General features: G+C 41.2%; 1 protein-coding gene across 4 annotated transcripts; it reads left to right on the top strand.

Moving 5' to 3' along the window:
- The first annotated feature begins 397 nt into the window (after positions 1-397).
- casp2 (caspase 2, apoptosis-related cysteine peptidase) lies at positions 398-17,943 on the top strand. 4 transcript variants are annotated; one of them, XM_034174560.1, is made up of 12 exons: positions 413-529; positions 800-805; positions 851-1,008; positions 3,479-3,649; positions 6,351-6,420; positions 6,839-6,921; positions 7,929-8,111; positions 8,612-8,740; positions 8,845-8,935; positions 15,378-15,578; positions 15,808-15,917; positions 16,018-17,943. In XM_034174560.1, exons 3-12 carry the CDS (start codon positions 859-861, stop codon positions 16,150-16,152), a joined length of 1,323 nt encoding a protein of 440 aa, XP_034030451.1. In that variant the 5' UTR covers positions 413-529; positions 800-805; positions 851-858; the 3' UTR covers positions 16,153-17,943. The 4 variants fall into 4 exon arrangements, with proteins under 4 accessions (XP_034030452.1, XP_034030453.1, XP_034030449.1 ...); XM_034174561.1 differs by lacking the exon at positions 800-805 and having other exon boundaries at positions 398-526; positions 842-1,008; positions 8,621-8,740; XM_034174562.1 differs by lacking the exon at positions 800-805 and having other exon boundaries at positions 398-526; positions 842-1,008; positions 15,378-15,566.
- The last annotated feature ends 122 nt before the right edge of the window (positions 17,944-18,065 follow it).

The following is an 18,065-nucleotide window of genomic DNA, read 5'->3' as shown; positions in this document are numbered from 1 at the left end:
AAAATAACACTGAGGAAGGAAAAAGAAGTGATGAGTGACTTGAACTGCCTCTTTCCTACGTCTCTGATAAAAATATAGTCACATTATCTCTGTAAACAGTTTGTAATAATAGCAACTTTGATTTCAGCAAATACCCATCCTCTTCTTGTTGACTGCTTCACTATTACAGACCTGTTTGTGCCTGTCTTCTAAGTGTTGGTTACTAATTTACAGTGGGGGGCGAAAAATCTGATATGTTTTACAGTCATTTTTTGTAGGCGGGAACTATTTGGAAGCCAGTGGATTGGTGAATACAAACGTCACTCAAAGCGTTTCGCGCTCTCATTGGTTACAACTCAAACAATGACATTTCTAACCCCGCCTTTTGTCAATGCTATACGGCATAGCCCGCGGAAGTCAAGCAGCACAGGTCTTTGACGTGATGTTGTTGGTTGAAGCAGTGTGAAAAAAGGTTGACCTTTTGTTTTGTTTTGTCTCTTTTTTTTTGGTCGACGCTTGTCCGTGCTGTTACAGAAATAGCGGAAAGGTGAGATGCAAGAATACATTATATTTTGGTGACTTTGTTACCAGGAACGAGTAATGTGGGAGTTGCTAACTAGTTAGCATCGGATATTAAGGCACAACGTTATCAATTATAAATAAGGTGTATATAGCGTCACTTTATTTTAAGTTATAAAATGCCTATCGATTTAGTAGCCTAACTTTACGTACCAGCTGCACTGTTTCTGGCGTAAAGCTAAAGTTATTGCTCATGGATGTGCTTTTTTAATAGCGATCAGAAGCTAAAAACACTTGGAACGTGCATGTTGTCAGTCACACTGACTGTGTTGTATGTGTTCAGGCTGTAGGGACAGAAACATGTTGGAGTGTGGCATGCTGAAGCGGGACGCACAGGCTCTGCTGAAGTCCTCTGCTGTTCTCTGTAAACAGATGGTGGTCGACGAGCTGCTCGTTCAGTTGCTGCAAGCAGACGAGATCCTGACAGAGAGCATGGCAGAGAGTATTATGGTATGTCATTCAGTCTGCCAGCACCAGTCAGCTGTAGTTCTTAAGTGATTCTTCGACAAGGTTTCCTTAGTTGTTTGGCGTGCATTTGCATGTTTCTTTTGTTTTGTGTTACCGTACAGTCAGTCAAATACTCGTGTATCTGACTGACTGTATTGGACATTGGCACAATTTTAGGAATTTTGGCTGTGTACACCACCACAATGGCATTATCTCCCTAATGCCTGCCAGTGCTTATCTCCTGATTCCATAGCACAAAGCGGATGAGAGTCTACGACCCCTGTCATATACGAAGATGACCCCTGTACCAGATTTGCATATTTGCTATCTGCGCATGCTCAAAAAATGGGAAGTTTGTTCTGTACAGTGTTGATCCTTTTTGTGTATGGAAAGGACTGCGAGCTGGTTTCAATTTATGGAGAAAAAAACCCACCTGTAAACCTGATTTTGGTCTGCACGCAGAAAGGGTGAAGTCAGTACAGAACAAGCTCCTTGTTTTTCACGCATGCACAGATAGCGAATATACAAATCTGGTATGAGGGTAATCTGAGTATGTGACACCCAGTTTAGACTGGGGTTTGCAATCCAATGTCCCAGATCAAACGGTCCCCCCTAAAAATTGGTACCTCCTGCCGTCACTGTGCATGCGTCATTTCGGAGCGTCAGCAATACTTCACAGATTATCGTCTCACTTCTGCTTAAAACTGCACTCCTTTCATCATCTATCTCAGCGACAAATATCTGAAGCTTTTGTACAACAACCACTTTCACATAAATTCAGCATTATTTCATAATAAAAGATGGGGGGCATGATCAGAGCGCAACAGCAGCACATCTGAGTCAGACTGTCTGAGTCTGACTCACCCCCACCCAAAGCAGTCAAAGGGAATAATGTGATTATTAACCATCAGATAACAAAGTGAATTTTAAGTAGAAGCGAGGCAGTTTTAAGCAGAAACGAGGTGATAATCAGTGAATCTCTGCTGACGCTCCGAAATGATGTATGCGCAGTGAAGGCAGGGGGGACTTGATTTTTTGGGGGGACCGTTTGGTTGGCGACACCGGACTGGGGCCAACATTTCGCTTGAGCTGGATAGCCATTTAAAGGTAGTTTAAAGGTGGTTTGGTTTTTCTCGATTTGAGCAGGGTTCACCGCGGTCTGAATGCACATGTGGCTTGAACCATGACGTCAAATTATCCCTGTATATCTACAGTGTCTTCTCCAAAAGCGCTCAAAACAAACAACCTTCTTTCTCTGTGGCGTGCACACATGCACACACCAGTGCTCCTTCGAATGTCAACGTCATAAAACTGTCACAGCGGTCGTTAGAGCAGAATTTTTGTTATCTGCAGTGATAGATGACAGGCTGATGATGGGAACTTAAAAAATTAAATTTTTGTGAGGTTATAAATGAATTCCTTTCTGAAATATCACACATTCACTTTTACCTGTTTATGGCCAGGCAACTCTGCACATAAATAATCCAGCAAACTGTCCGTTATTCCTCATTGGTAAAGACAAAACACAGCCAGGTTCTCCTTGCTGCTTCGGCAAGCAGCAGCAGCAGCCTATAAAGGTGCGCAAGCCAGATTGAGTTTGTGTGTGTGTGTGTGTGTGTGTGTGTGTGTGTGTGTGTGTGTGTGTGTGTGTGTGTGTGTGTGTGTGTGTGTGTGTGTGTGTGTGTGTGTGTGTGTGTGGGATGAAAGTTTTAGTTGACAAGTTTTAGAAGACAAGTTGATGGATTGTGCAAAAGTCGGTCATTCACTTACAAGTTTGACGCCACTAATCATGCACAAAAGCAGCTTCGAAAGCATAGTTATTAAACCAGGTTTGCGAAATGTGAACAAGAGCTGTAACTGCTGGGATAGTATTATAGGCCATTGTACCAGATAACTGTTTTAAGGATCTTGTTTGTTCAACCAGATGGACCATGTTTGTTGTCCAGTAGAGATGTCCCGTGCATTTTGTGAACCAGGGAAAATCTGGAATGTATTTATTTATTTTTATAAGGTACTATTACAGACGCAAATGCAGCTCTAAACCCGTCTTAGCTGCTAACTATTTTGCAAATGATTGTATCTTAAATGGATTAGGGTTATGATTAGAATAAGGGTATAGGTTAGGGTAGAATTTGTGGAAAATACATAAAACATTTGGATATTTGAATAATGCTTCTGTTTCCGGACCAGAGTTTTGCGCACTTGGATGAATCTTGTGTAATACCACAATTCCAATATGATCCAGGTCGCATGTGAAAGTAGTTCAGCTTTGCGACATTTGCAGAACAAAGGCTTTCTCTCCAGGCATGTTGTGTGTTTATAAACCTGTGGAAAATGAACATTATCTAAAAAGTGATTTAAATAATTGTTTTAATTGCTTTAGGGTTATATCATTTCTCAGTGTAATTATATTTACACTTAGTCTTTTGTTAGTGTATCAAGATTGTTTCTGATCGGAGCTTTTCCACTATAGGCTGAGCCAACGTCTCAGAAACGAAGCTGGCATTTGCTACTGCTCTTACCGAAGCGAGGTCCCAGAGCCTTTCGCAGCTTTTGTTCAGCTCTGAGAGACACTGAGCAGCAGCATCTGTGTGATCTGCTCACACAGTCACCACAAAGAGATGGCAAGCACACATATGGCGAGGTAACAATGCACCTCATTGCACTCACAGCCAACTCATACCAGACTTTTCTCGAGCACTTTTTTCCCAGCTGAAGGCAGAGCCATGGAGGAGAGGTACGAGGTCCATCCATAAAGTATAGGTCCTTTTTATTTTTTTTCAAAAACTATATGGATTTAATTCATATGTTTGTACGTCAGACATGCTTGAACCCTCGTGCGCATGCGTGAGTTTTTCCACGCCTGTCAGTGACGTCATTCGCCTGTGAGCGCGCCTTGTGAAGGACTGGTCCCGCCCCCTCGTCGGAATTCCTTTGTCTGAGAAGTTGTTGAGAGACTGGCGCTTTGTTTGATCAAAATTTTTTTCAAAACCTGTGAGGCACATCGAAGTGGACACGGTTCGAAAAATTCAGCTGGTTTTTCGGTGAAAATTTTAATGGCTGATGAGAGATTTTGAAGTGATTCTGTTGCTTTAAGGACTTCCCACGGAGCGGGATGTCGCGCAGCACTCCCAGGCGCCGTTGTCAGCCTGTTTAAAGCTGAAAACCTCCACATTTAAGCCTCTGTTGACCTGGGACGTCGTGAGAGAACAGAAAAGTTTCAGAAGAAGTTTTATCTGGATATTCCACTGTTAAAGGAGATTTTTTTAATGAAAGATGTGCGGGCGGATTCGCACGTCGGCTTGCAGCCGCTGCGATGCGCCGCCACAGGAAAAACACCTCCGTGTTGATAACCATTTGTAAAATCCAGGCGGCTTTTGATGGCTTTCAGTGGAGTGAGTATCTGAGAAATTGTTTAACAGCTGGGCATGTTCCAGCTTGTCCTTAAGGCTTCCAACGGAGGTGTTTTTCCTGTTGCGCCGCGCTGCACCGGCTGCAAGCCGACATGCGAATCTGCCCGCACGTCTTTCATTAAAAAAAATCTCCTTTAACAGTGGAATATCCGGATAAAATGCTGAAACTGACTTCTTCTGAAACTTCTCTGTTCTCTCACGACGTCACGGGTCAACAGAGGCTTAAATGTGGAGGTCCCAGGCGCCATCGTCAGCTTGAAACAGGCTGACGATGGCGCCTGGGAGCGCTGCGCGACGTCCTGCTCCGTGGGAAGTCCTTAAAGCGACAGAATCACTTCAAAATCTCTCATCAGCCGTTAAAATTTTCTCCGAAAACCAGCTGAATTTTTCGAACCGTGTCTACTTCGATGTGCCTCACAGGTTTTGAAAAAATTTTGATCAAACAAAGCGCCAGTCTCTCAGCAACTTCTCAAAGGAATTCCAACGAGGGGGCTGGACCACACCTCCCACAAGGCGTGCTCACAGGCGAATGACGTCACCGACAGGCGTGGAAAAACTCATGCATGCGCACGAGGGTTCAAGCATGTCTGACGTACAAACATATGAATGAAATCCATATAGTTTTTGAAAAAAATGAAAAGGACCTATACTTTATGGACAGACCTCGTAGTGTGACTGGTTATGTAGACAAGAAAGAGGAAGAGAGTTGAGTAGGGCTGCACATAATGCCTTTACCGGGATTATTATCAGCACTGCATTTTGTGTTTTTATAATACAGTACTGATGTGGTGGAAAAAAGATGTCATGATTTCTCTGATTAAAGGTACTGTATTTCAGAGTATTTTGTAATTGATGGGTCAGTTTTGAAAAGGCATTAAAATTTTGATATCTCTGGTGACATTAGTCCACTTACACACGGTCCTCTGTAGGAGACAGAGAGGAAGAGTGAGGTGAGCGGCACGTTGCTGTGCCTCGTCCAAGCCTCAGATACGTGCTTGTGTTCAGAATGCAGTCCCAGACAGGGAAGAGAGACAAGGGAAGAAGAAAAGAGGATGTAATAAAAGACAAATGTCAGAATTACAACCCACACCCATCTTATGTTAGACAACTATAGTTGTGGACGGAGGTTTACATATACTCATTGTGAGCATGAATGTCATGGTTATTTTGAGCTTTTAATGATGCCATTGAACTGTTCTTTTGCAAGGGTAGAATGATTGTACAGCATACATCATTAATTACTTAAAAAACAAGAACTGTATGCCAGAAGCTGGTTGATGACTACTACAAGCTTCTGGTCGAGATGCAACTTGCTACGGAACATTTAACCAAAAATTAGTGGGGGTATATGTATATATTTGGGCCTGTATGTATAATTTTGTCCCTGTATGGATTAGAGAAAGTCCAAAATAAATTCAGACTTGTGCACATAATTCTTGTTTTTGTTTGTTTTAATCATTAATGATACAATCATTCCACCTTGGCAAAACAACAGGCCAAAGACATCATCAGAGAGCAAGATAAGAAGGCAGCAGTACCATCAGATGTAATGTGCTTGGACAAAGTTATCTTCCCATATGTGTGCCAATTAAAGGCAAATGATATAGTATCGTTCGATGCAAGTAGTCGATCAGACTTACAGCATTGAAATGAAAAAAAAAAACTGCATTTATCAAGGATTCAAGTATTTTTTCTTGTCATACTATATCTGCTTTCATATGACATCATGTGAAATTAGGTTTCAAGAGGACCCGGGGGTTAAATAAACTTGTCTAGGGAAATATAAATAAGAGCAAGAATAAAAAAAAAAAAAAAAACACTACAGCTGTGGGGAATCAAGATCTCATCCAACAATAGCTGCTGCTTCTGTAGAACAAAATCTGTTTACTGTGTTTTGCTGTTAATAGTTTATGTATGATTTTTGTCTTTCAGAGGTTTTTAGACTCTTCTCTTCCACTTTCCACAGAGGAGGAAATCTCTGCCAAGAGAGCAAGGACAAACGGTGAGTGGCCTGCATACACGATCAGATAGGTGTATTTGCAGCAGATGTTATTGTCAGTGTTTTCCTGCATACACTGGGTGGGGTTTGAAACATTGTGAATATGTGGTGCAGTTATGCGAATCAGGTAATTGAATATACTTTATAAAAGGCCATTTTGTAGTCAGCTATATCTTAGAAGAGTATAGTCTTTGTGAGCCCGACATAATCTTATCACTGAGCGAACTGTAGTAGTGCATTTGCTCTGGTAGTTGACTGCTGTTTGCACCTAAAGGCACCACACCCAAACGGTGACTCATTCACAGCACTGGAGTACAAAAGCTGTCGTACCACTGCTGGAGGCAGCACACTGAGGTTGCAAAACTTTGTGTCAGCATTTTTGTGTTTCACATCCTGAGTATTTGTCTTTGTTTTGCTTCAGAGTGTAGTCTGGATGCAGATAGCCCCATCAGCAGTCCTGTGCTCCCCTGTACTCACGACTTTTATCTTTCTCATTGCCAGAAGGTAAAATATGTCAAGTTTTAACATTAGCATGACTTCTAATTTGATTAGTAGAAATACAGTTATTTTGAACCTGCTGCTGATCTGTTTGAGTATAAAACTTGAGATACAGAGATGCATACCTCTGTAAACATGAGGTATTAATATAATTGTAGGGCTGGGTGGTATGGACAAATGTCATGTTACGTAATTTCATTGTAGTCATATGAAAGTTGTATGGAATTCTAGGAAAACCAGGTGCTTATTCTCAAAACTTGTATGTTGAGAGGTTGCTCCACTACAATGTCATGTTATGTAAATCCTCCCCCCCCCCACACACACACACTTAATTTATTAGAAGCTTATTGGTATTGGGGCAGAAAAATTGATTGTTTATTTATCAGTCGCTCTTTTCACACACAATTCATGTTAAAGGATGGAGTAGTATTAAGGGTATGGCATCATACTGGTAGCAACACTATATTGCCAAGCCCTGTATTGTAGAGATGGGACGACTAGTCATAATAGTTGACTATGACTAGCTAACATCCGACTAGTCGACTATTTTTATTAGTCGACTCGTCAAAAGCAATTCATTAAGTTCATTTAACCCTTTAAAGAACAGATCTGCTAGAGCTGCCACCACTCCCTTCACTCAGTGAAGAAAGTGTGTGAACCTCGGCAGGTGAATTAGTCAGCTCAAACAGGTCGTCTGTGCCTAGTAAATGAATGAATGCAGGTTTTGTCTTCATGCTAATGATATTTTTCTTTTTGTGATTTTGTTCTTATATGTGTTAACAAATGTCACATTTGAGTTTCATCATGACGATTCGAAATTGGCTTAATTCATTCAATGTCAAATGCAGTCATCGACTAGCTGATGAATAATGGTACCCAACTAGTCAACTAATGATTTTTATTAGTTGTCTCAACCCTACTATATTGTGAGTTTACACAAAATAATTATTTTTTCCTTATTATCCCATTTTCATGTTCTTCAAATTCTTGGTTGTGTGTTTTGCCCATTACAGTCTTACACAATGAACTCCTCCCCACGTGGCTTTGCCTTGGTGATTAGTAATGTGACGTTTGACCCTAATGCCACCCCTGACCTTGAGCCTAGAAAGGGAGGTGAAGTTGATGATGAAGTCCTGAGGAAGGTCTTGACAGAGCTGGACTACTCAGTGGCAGTCCACAGGAACCTCGCGCTTCAGGTATCACATAAAGACAAGATTAATTTTCTTTTTCTATGATGTTAACTGAAAAAAGCAAAACATGTTCTTTGGTGAACAGTCACAGAAAAACTTGAACTGTAAACCAGAGTAGGCCGTTGACCTTGAATGGTTTTTGACAAAGTCACTGAGCTACTGTTGTTTTAAAAAATGATGTGTAGTAAATGAGTTATATCAGTTTGACCTGATTTCCATGTCAGTATTGAGTGCTGGGAAGTTGGTACAAGTTTCCCGATTTCATTATTTAGGTAATGCTGAGCAGTTTGGAATAATTAAAAGTATGTGTTTTCATTGGTTTGCTCCAATGAACTGACACTTATTGAAAAAAAAAAAATCAGTGTGACCTTTCTGGCATTAAGCTGCTTCAATAAACTGTTCTAGACATTTGTAGAAATAGTTTTTATTTATTTATTTTTTGCTTTTGAAACATTCACCTTGTTTGTCCAAGTAAACTACCATCCTGATTCCTCATCCTCTGGTAGGGAATGCAGACTTGTATTGATAATTTCTGCAGACGGCCTGACCTTCGGACAGTGGACAGCTGTGTGGTGTGTTTGCTGTCCCACGGAGTGGAAGGAGCAATATATGGCACAGATGGACAACTACTACAGGTGTGTTTCTTTGAAAGATTGTTCTGTTGCTGTATATTTGTATCATTCAAGAAAAATACTTCAGGCTTTTTCAGATGCGTGATTCTGTAAATTGTCATTTTCAGCTGGACTGGGTATTTGAGGCATTTGACAATGCACATTGTCCGCTGCTGCAAAACAAACCAAAGATGTTTTTCATTCAGGCCTGCAGAGGAGGTAAGTCTGTTAATTCTTGCTGCTGTTGTTCTGTACACTGACGTAATAAGAGAAATGTTGTTTGCAGATAATAGCACTTATCAAGATTAAGATTGTAGCATGTTGCGCACGTGTCAACATGGAGGTACCCAGATGTGCAACACCGCATTCAGGCAGTTTCGGTGTTAGCAAAACAGCAGACCCCCTCAAAGCAGTCATATCATTAATGTTCCTTACAGTATTTTTCAATATCTCACAGAATCTCCCCACTCTCCCTGTGTACTGACAGCCTGATGAATGTACTTTGACATCTTCAGAAATGATTGTTCAGACCTTGTAGGCTCTCTCACTGAAGCTTAATGCCTTGATGTGTGACACTGAAAAGTCCAATCTTCTCTTGGTTGCAGTTGGTAAAAAGTTTCAAAAAAGCTGGGACAGTGGTATGTTTACCACTGTGTTACATCACCTTTCCTTCTAACAACACTCAAGCATTTGGAAACTGAGGACACTAATTGTTGAAGCTTTGTAAGTGGAATTCTTTCCCATTCTTGCTTGATGTACGACTTCAGTTGTTCAACAGTCTGGAGTCTCCGTTGTCGTGTTTTGCGCTTCATAATGCGCCACACATTTTCAGTGTGTGCCAGTTCTGGACTGCAGACAGGCCAGTCTAGTACCTACACTCTTTTACTACAAAGCCACGCTGTTGTAACACGTGCAGAGTGTGGCTTGGCATTGTCTTGCTGAGATAAGCAGGGACGTCCCTGAAAAAGACGTTTGCTTGGATGGCAGCATGTGTTGCTCCAAAACCTGGATGTACCTTTCAGCATTGATGGTGTCATCACAGATGTGTAAGTTGCCCATGCCATGGGCACTAACACACCCCCATACCATCATAGATGCTGGCTTTTGAACTTTGCACTGGTAACAATCTGGATGGTCTTTTTCCTCTTTTGTCCACAGGACATGACCTCCATGATTTCCAAAAACAATTTCAAATGTGGACTCATCAGACCACAGCACACTTTTCCACTTTGCGTCTGTCCATTTCAAATTAGCTTGGGCCCAGAGAAGACGACGGCGTTTCTGGATGTTGTTAATGTATGGCTTTCGCTTTGCATGGTAGAGTTTTAACTTGCACTTGTAGATGTAACGAGGAACTGTGTCAACTGACAGTGGGGTTCTGAAGTGTTCCTGAGTTCATGCGGTAAGATCCTTTACACAGTGTCAGTTTTTAATACTGTGTCGCCTGAGGGGTCGAAGGTCACAGTCGTTCAATGTTGGTTTTCGACCTTGACACTTACGTGTAGAAAATTCTCCAGAGTCTCTGAATCTTCTGATTATATTATGGACCGTAGATGATGGAATCCCTAAATTCCTTGCAACTGAACGTTGAGAAATGTTCTTAAAAGGCTGGACTATTTTTTCCATGCAGTTGTTCACAAAGTGGTGATCCTCACCCCATCTTTGCTTGTGAATGGCTGAGCCTTTTGGGGATGCTCCTTTTATACCCAGTCATGACACATACCTGTTTCCAAACAGGTGTTCTTTCAGCATTCATCAACTTTCCCAGTCTTGTTGCCCCATCCCAACTTTTTTGAAATGTGTTGCAGGCATCCATTTCAAAATGAGCAAATATTTGCACAAAAGCAATAAAGTTTATCAGTTTGAACATTAAATATCTTGTCTTTGTGGTGTATTCAGTTGAATATAGGTTGAAGAGGATTTGCAGATCATTGTATTCTGTTTTTATTTACATTTTACACAACGTCCCAACTTCATTGGAATTGGGGTTGTACAAAAGAGCTCTAAATTATGGTCAAGTAAGTAAGCATTTGGGTAGTGAGAGAAATTTTGTCATTCTCTATACCACCATAGTGGAATTGAAATGACACAATCAAGATGTGATTTAAAGTGTTAACTTTCAGCTTTAATTCAAAGGGTTCTAGAAAAATATTTTAACCCTGAAGGCATTAGTCATTTTTACACACAGTTCTTCCATTTTCAGCGACTGTAAGCTATTTAAAAAGTACAGCTGTTATTGCATTCATTCAATATATCCACTTATCCCTGTTAAGGGTCATGGGGCAAGGGTGGAGCCTATCCCAGCTGTTATTGGGTGAGAGGTGAGGTACACCCTGGACAGGCCGCCAGTCTATCGCAGGGCCAACATTTTTACAAATTCATCTTTCTTAAACTTTCCTGCACTTTCTTATTCCATCACCAAGTCTACTTGTCTTTCTTCCTCAATGCAGATATCACAACCTGTGCCTTTCCAGCTGTCTTCCTCTGTACCTCTGCATTAGTTACATAGTCATCCAGCATCTCTTCACCATCACCCAGAACCTGTCAAACCTCCTCCTGGAATTTCACACCACACACTTGCTCCATTAAGCTCCACAATCTACTCATTTGTTTTTGTCATCTTCTTCACTATCTGAAGTCACTCTACAAACCCCCATCCAATGATTGCCTATGTTCTCCCCTGCCAACACTTTACAGTCCAGTTTCTTTCAGGTTTAATGGTCTGATATAATAAGGATTGATTTTAAAAGTGCACTTTTCCTTTAAGGTAGTAGAGATTGTCTCTAACAACAGTGCTAACGTCAGAATGTGATACATGGCTTCTGACATGTCAGACTGCCAGTTATGATTCTCTTTGATCTCTGTGACAACATGGGACCACTCAAGAACAAAAGCACTCCTCATTATTTCTGTCTCTTTCTTTGACATGCACAGATATCTGCTTTGCTTTTTCTTGTCTGTTGAGACTAGAAACCTGGCTGGCATTTGTACATCCATCCATTAGCCAAATGCTTTTCACGAACCATCGACTGTATCAGTAATATGGTGTAATCATTTGTCTAATTACCGTATTACAAAGTGGAATTGATTATATTCCAGTGCAGTAGCACAATAATACGCTTGAACATGTCATTAATCTGTGATATACAACCAGGACTCCAGTTAATTAGTCAGTGATGGAGGGTATGACCTGTCTAATGTCTGATATTGCCCCTAACAAACTTGCAGACCTCTCTGGAGTGATTGTAACTGGTGCCGTGCACCCGCTCTCTCCAGAACAGATTCCACCACAGGTATGGTGCTAAAAGGCCATAAGATGTGTCTGGGAATGGCAAGCAGTGAACATTTACAGGTTCATTTGCAAATTCTGTGTTCCACTATTCCTCAAGAGTAGTTGATGGTAATGAAAAAGGACAATCAACAAACAGGAGCCATTATATTAGATTCCACACAAGACATTCTTTTCAAAAACATTCTAAACAAATGACATTAAAATATATCATACAGGTGATGTTCTTCCTGCTTGTTATCTCTGCCCATTGCACCTCTGTCAGCGCTCACTTGGACATCTGCAGGGCTGTCAGTTGGAGCCACCGTTCACTGTTGTTTCTCTGATTCACCTCTACCTGAACTCTCCATTTGGACCTCCACATTTGTACCACTTATCAGCTGGTCACTAGATTCCTTTCGCTCCACTACTAGGTGACTTTTTCTTGCCTGTGTTCAAGGTTCATTTATTTAAATGGCAGCTGTAACACATTCCTAGCAAAAAGGCAGGAATCTGAGAAACAGAAGGGAATCCCCAAGTAAAAAAGTTACTTCTAACCTGTGCAAGAATTTTAAGTGACCGTGTTGATTTTCAAACTCAACAGGCTTGATGGTTGCATAGACACTTTATAAAATGTGGAGAGGCAGTGCATGTAAACATTTAACAGTCTGTACTACCAATCCTTCAGTCCTTCCTTTGTACATAAAATGATTTGATATTTTGTTCATAATGTGTGGCTCTGACCTGCCTACCAATAAACAATAGTTTAATCAGTGGATGTGGCACTATGAAATCTCCAAAAACAGGCCTGTACATTACTATGGACTATATGCACGCATTAGTTCCGCGTTCTATGCCTGATGGCACCCAACCTTCCGGTGCAGGGGAGAGTATAGTAGAGCGTGCTGTACTGTGAAGAAGGCTGAGTCCTCGTGTTTACTTGCTGTTTACTGAAGCTTCCCAAAGTCTAGCCAAAGTCTTCCCAAAGTCACTACCGTTATGCATTATCACCTTAGTTAATCGTTGTTATAATAATCAGTAGCGTTATATCAATACAAAAAATAGGGCTGCATACACACATGTAGAATCATCGTCAATGGCGTTTGCTATTTATTTGCATTGTATCGCTCTATGCTAATATATTTTTGAAACATTAATTTTAGTCAATCAAACATTGTAGCCTTCTTACTTTGTATATAACCTGATGTTGCCATCGGAGGAAGCAAACCGCTCCAAGCCAAACTTGCAGCTGATGGCCATCTCCTACATTTGCCTCCGTAGAGCAGCGACCTCTGACCGGAGCGCTTCAGTATCATCAAGCACCAGATCCACTACAGCTGGCTCTGCAGAAGAGCAGTAGTTGTGGTCAGGCAAAGTTGCCTCCATTGCTGGTTCCTCCAGGTGATCAGCGAGACGGTTTGGTCGCTGTCTTTGCTCCCAAACACCGGGAGGAGGGGCAGGAATGGAGTAATTGTTCCACTTGAAAAGAACAGGGATGCCTCCTTTTTTTTTTTTTTTTTTTTAAACAAACGGCGCACCTGTGTGGTTGACGGCTGGATCACATCAGCAGACAGAAAATGCCAAGAACACAAAAAATATGAATAATAACAACAACAAAAAAATACTAGCAACGTTGTAAATTTATTAAAGCTTTCAGATATCGAACAGAATCAAACACTGGCATCCGCCATAACCGGAAATGACACAACAATCAGAGATTTTAACGGAAATACAGACAGGGGTGGTGGCCAAGTGGTTAATGTGCTTGGTATCAGTGCAGAAGGTTCTGGGTTCAAATCCCACCCCTGCCACATTTCTCCATGTAATGTGGAGTTGTGTCAGGAAGGGCATCCGGCGTAAAACCTGTGCCAATTCAACATGTAGATCCACCTTGGATTTGCTGTGGCGACCCTGAGTGCGAAACAAAGGAGCAGCCGAAGCGACTTACTTATGTCACACCACTCCGTGCATATAGTCCATTCTAAGCTGGATTCTGCAGTAGAAAACAAGTCTGCCTCCACAGGACAATTTACTGTAGAGGAGACCAGAAAAGCCCCAGAACACTTGAAGATGAGAAAAGTGTCATCATTTCTTTCTGTATGACTGACCTGGATTGCACTAACAGTGTAACCCTCTTGGCACAGGTCCTACTGTCGGTGATGAATGAAAAGACTGGTCCCTGGGTTTCATGGTCAAATGAGGGGAAACCTAAGCATTTCTAGAATGAGTCTCTTCCCACAGCTGTCACTTTACGTTGTGACCCAAGAAGTGCAGCCTGTCACATCTTCCTGTGACCTGGGCAACTTAATCACTTACGGTTGCAAGTGTGAAGAGAATGTGAGATGCAGGGTGACGTTTTCACAGAATCAACCAGATGTGAACTGAAGTGCATTTGTAAAAGCTACCTGTGATCATGTCTCCTGCCTTTTTGACACTTTTGCAGAACAGAAGCTAAAGAAAATAAGAAAACCCAGTTAAATAGCTGATTAATGTTTTTTCAGATGTACTTCCAAGAATACAATTGAAAATCTTTCGGAGGTGCCTGTGATAATTACAAAACCCACCTGTTAATTTTCCATTTATAAGTCACAAAAAGTTATTGCAAGCGCACACGTTTGTTTTTGTTGCCCCTCAAAGGTTTTTAACCCTATTCAGGACTTTTGGGGCCCATTGGGCCCCATGGCAGTTGCTTTCTCCATATTGTGCTCACTAAAGTCCTGAATAGGGTTAAAATAGTGAAGCCAGTATCACACGGGAAGACCCAACAGGACAAGATGCATAAGGATGTGTCTGTTCGAATTGTGCTTTTAAGGCGTGCGACCAGTGATTGCAATAACTTGTGCTAAAGTACAATTTGATACAAGATGATCTGGTTTTAAGTGCAGGACATTGCAGACAACATTGACATCATACCACTGTACATACATCTCATCTTTTTGCTTTGTACATCATCCCTAGCAGCTTTTGCCATTCATTTTTGGAGTCTACGGTGGCAACTACAGAGAGGGAGGGGAAAAAAAACCCTGTGGTTGACCATGGATTTCCAGATGTCTGTTCTATAGATATCATGAATGACTGATGGCTGAGTTGGAAAAGGAGGATATTCCAAGCTACAAAAACTTCATGATGTCTTTTCTTGTTTCCTTGTGGGGAAAAAGCAAGTATAGCCGACACAACACAATAGCTCTTGGGTTTTGGATGTCCTAAAACTCCACGACTGCACCTGATTGCTCCAAATATAGCACTGGAAAGCCTTTTAATTATTCAGGAACACGCTAAACAGTGCATTCCCACCCACATTTTCTATCCTCTCTGTCTAATTTCTTGTCAGGTTGCCTCATGTGACACCAGATTAAGAGGTTGTCTTGAGCATAGTTGTTCTTTGTTTTGCAGAGGAGATGGACTGTGGAGTGGAGCAGCTAGATGGGCCAGATAGGACCACTTCACCAAGCTGTGAACAGCGGGATGCCGGGAGGGAACACCGGGGAAATGTGGAGTCTAGACAGACAGGGGATATGGAGAGACCCAGGATTAAACTTCCCCAACGCTCCGACATGATCTGTGGCTTTGCAACTCTCAAAGGTCAGACAGTTTGTAAGTTTGACTTTTTCTACTCTGGTATGGAACTAAGTATAATCTGAATAACACTGGAGCTGGATGTGCATGAGACAGTTGTATTTTCATAGTATTGCAGGTGCACTTAGATTAGATTTTATATCTTATTTTATAGTTGTGACCTTCATGTTATACTACCAAATTTAAATTTTTTTAGCACCCTGAATTTTAATATAATTAATGTTCCTTCCCTTCTCCTCTCTTTAAGGCACAGCAGCCATGAGAAACACCAAGAAAGGATCCTGGTTTGTCCAGGAACTTAATGCAGCACTCCGCCTCCGTGCCAGAGACACACACCTTGCAGATATTCTGGTTCAGGTACTCGCATGTACCACATCTGTATTCACTGAACACAAATTAGTGAGTTTACTTGATTTTTAGAGGATGTTTTGTGTTCCTCCTATTCTCATGTCTTCAGGTAAACAGCCGAATTAAGGAGCGCGAGGGTTATGCCCCCGGCACCGCCCACCATCGCTGTAAAGAGATGTCTGAGTTCACCAGCTCATTATGCAAAGACCTCTACCTGTTCCCCAAGTACCAGCCCCAGTACTGATATGCAACTATGCACACGCAGATTATTCCATAAAGCACTTTAAAAAAAAAAAACAATAATGCAGACCACACACATGGACATTCCTGTTAGTGTCACTGAAGAGACACTTTATTAATTCTGCTTTCTATTTGAACATTTTTACCAAACCCACACGTACCCAAGAAAAAAAGGAGCAAACGTATGCTAATCTGCTCTTTCTGTACTCACAAATTGGTCATTTTTAGCATCCAGTGTGTTGACGTGTGTTTATCTCTGCCAATTCTAAGGATTAGATGTTAATCCATCAAAGTCAGACACAATCATAATTGTCTTGGCATCTGTTTTCTGACTGCAGAGCTAATTTTGAGGTTTCACTCGTCTCTTTGTAAATGCTTTTTATACACAGATGTATTTTTGTGGCTTTATTTTGTACCAAGTGTTTTTAAAAAGGGGTTTTAATTCCATTCTGTTTGTACATAATGTTTATTGTAAATTGTGACAAGTCCTTGTTTAAGCAAAGTGACAGGCAGGGGGCAGCAGACAACAGCGGGGTTGACCCAGCACAAAGAAATGCATGCAACCCCCCCACCCCCTTGCTGTATTTTTGTTGTTTTTTTTCCCAATCAATTTTTCATGCTTTATTTACTTGTATCTCCTGCAGTCTGTGATATTTATTGTCATGATCACATCCAGTTCTTATTTCAGATGCAGTCATCTACATTTATGATTAACCCTAATCAGTACACATGGGGTCCAAGTGTATTTACTGAGCCGCTAAGATGAAATTTTTTTTGTAATTGTCACCTATACAGTTATCTATCTTCAGTTTTACTTATGTTGATCTGGTTTGGCCTCACGCCCTATGACGCTGGGATAGGCTTATGATGTTTAGTGATTAGGGTTAAACTGTAATGTTATTGCTGCAGGTTTTCAGCTTATTGGTTTCACCTCTTATTTGTTTTTTGTTTTTTTATGTAGAGGAACATCACTTAAAGGGCAGCTTCAATCATAACTGAATTTCAGACTTTTATCCATTATTTTTTTCCATGTGTACCTTCAGTTGGGTCATTCAACTTTTTAACTACTAATTTCATGACAGCGCCCCCTTGTTTCTCTTCATTGCTCTTACATCAGTGTAGAGCTACCATGTCAGGTTAGCGGTCTGTCAGGGGAATGTGGTGCTACTTTCTAGGGTTGTACACTTGCAGTGTAAACTCTGACCTTTACTCAGACTCTTCTACAGACACCACGCGTTTAGTCTCCGTACTGTATGTTTATTCTGCAAATAGGACAATATAGGTTAAATATACCCTTATTTTCCTCATGTCTTCCGATAATACTGTAGAATGTTTTCTACAGCAGTGTGTACCATGTGTTAGGTTCCTCCAAGAATATATGACCATGGTGGAGCTTTCACAGTATATTGTATTGCTTTGGCCTTCCCACACATGGATGTTATTTCTCAAGGCTTAAGAAAAACCTTGAACAGGCAAGTGTGTTTTGTTACGACAATGTTGTAGTGACATGGAAACAGTATTGATTGTTCACCATATGTGTGTACAGTTTGGTTTACACTCTTTGTGAACGTGCTCACTCTGCTTACGTTTTGGTAATTAGAATTTCTAAGTACAAAACGTCAACAGTGGAGTTGAACCAAAGGGTGACTCTACTCCAGGGTGAGAAATTCTGAAGGTTCAGGTTTGTTGCCAAATTCTGCTGAGGTGCTGTAGGGGATGTTGGGGATTTAGTTTCTGTCAATCCCAGTTAGTGCCAAATGTTCTACACAATAAACAGACTATAGATTTCAAATGAGAATGTGAGTTTTCCTCTCACCAGCTGATGGTGAGTGTGTGTGCATTTTCCTGGAAGTGTGCATACGTTGACTTTAAGCAGTGTGAGGTTTCTGCATGAATGTAAACTGTGCACACTCCACT

Source organism: Thalassophryne amazonica, chromosome 7, assembly GCF_902500255.1.
Source record: "Thalassophryne amazonica chromosome 7, fThaAma1.1, whole genome shotgun sequence".
Lineage (NCBI taxonomy): Eukaryota > Metazoa > Chordata > Actinopteri > Batrachoidiformes > Batrachoididae > Thalassophryne > Thalassophryne amazonica.
The sequence above is the reverse complement of the archived record's forward strand: the minus strand, read 5'-3'. Positions and strand labels throughout refer to the sequence as shown.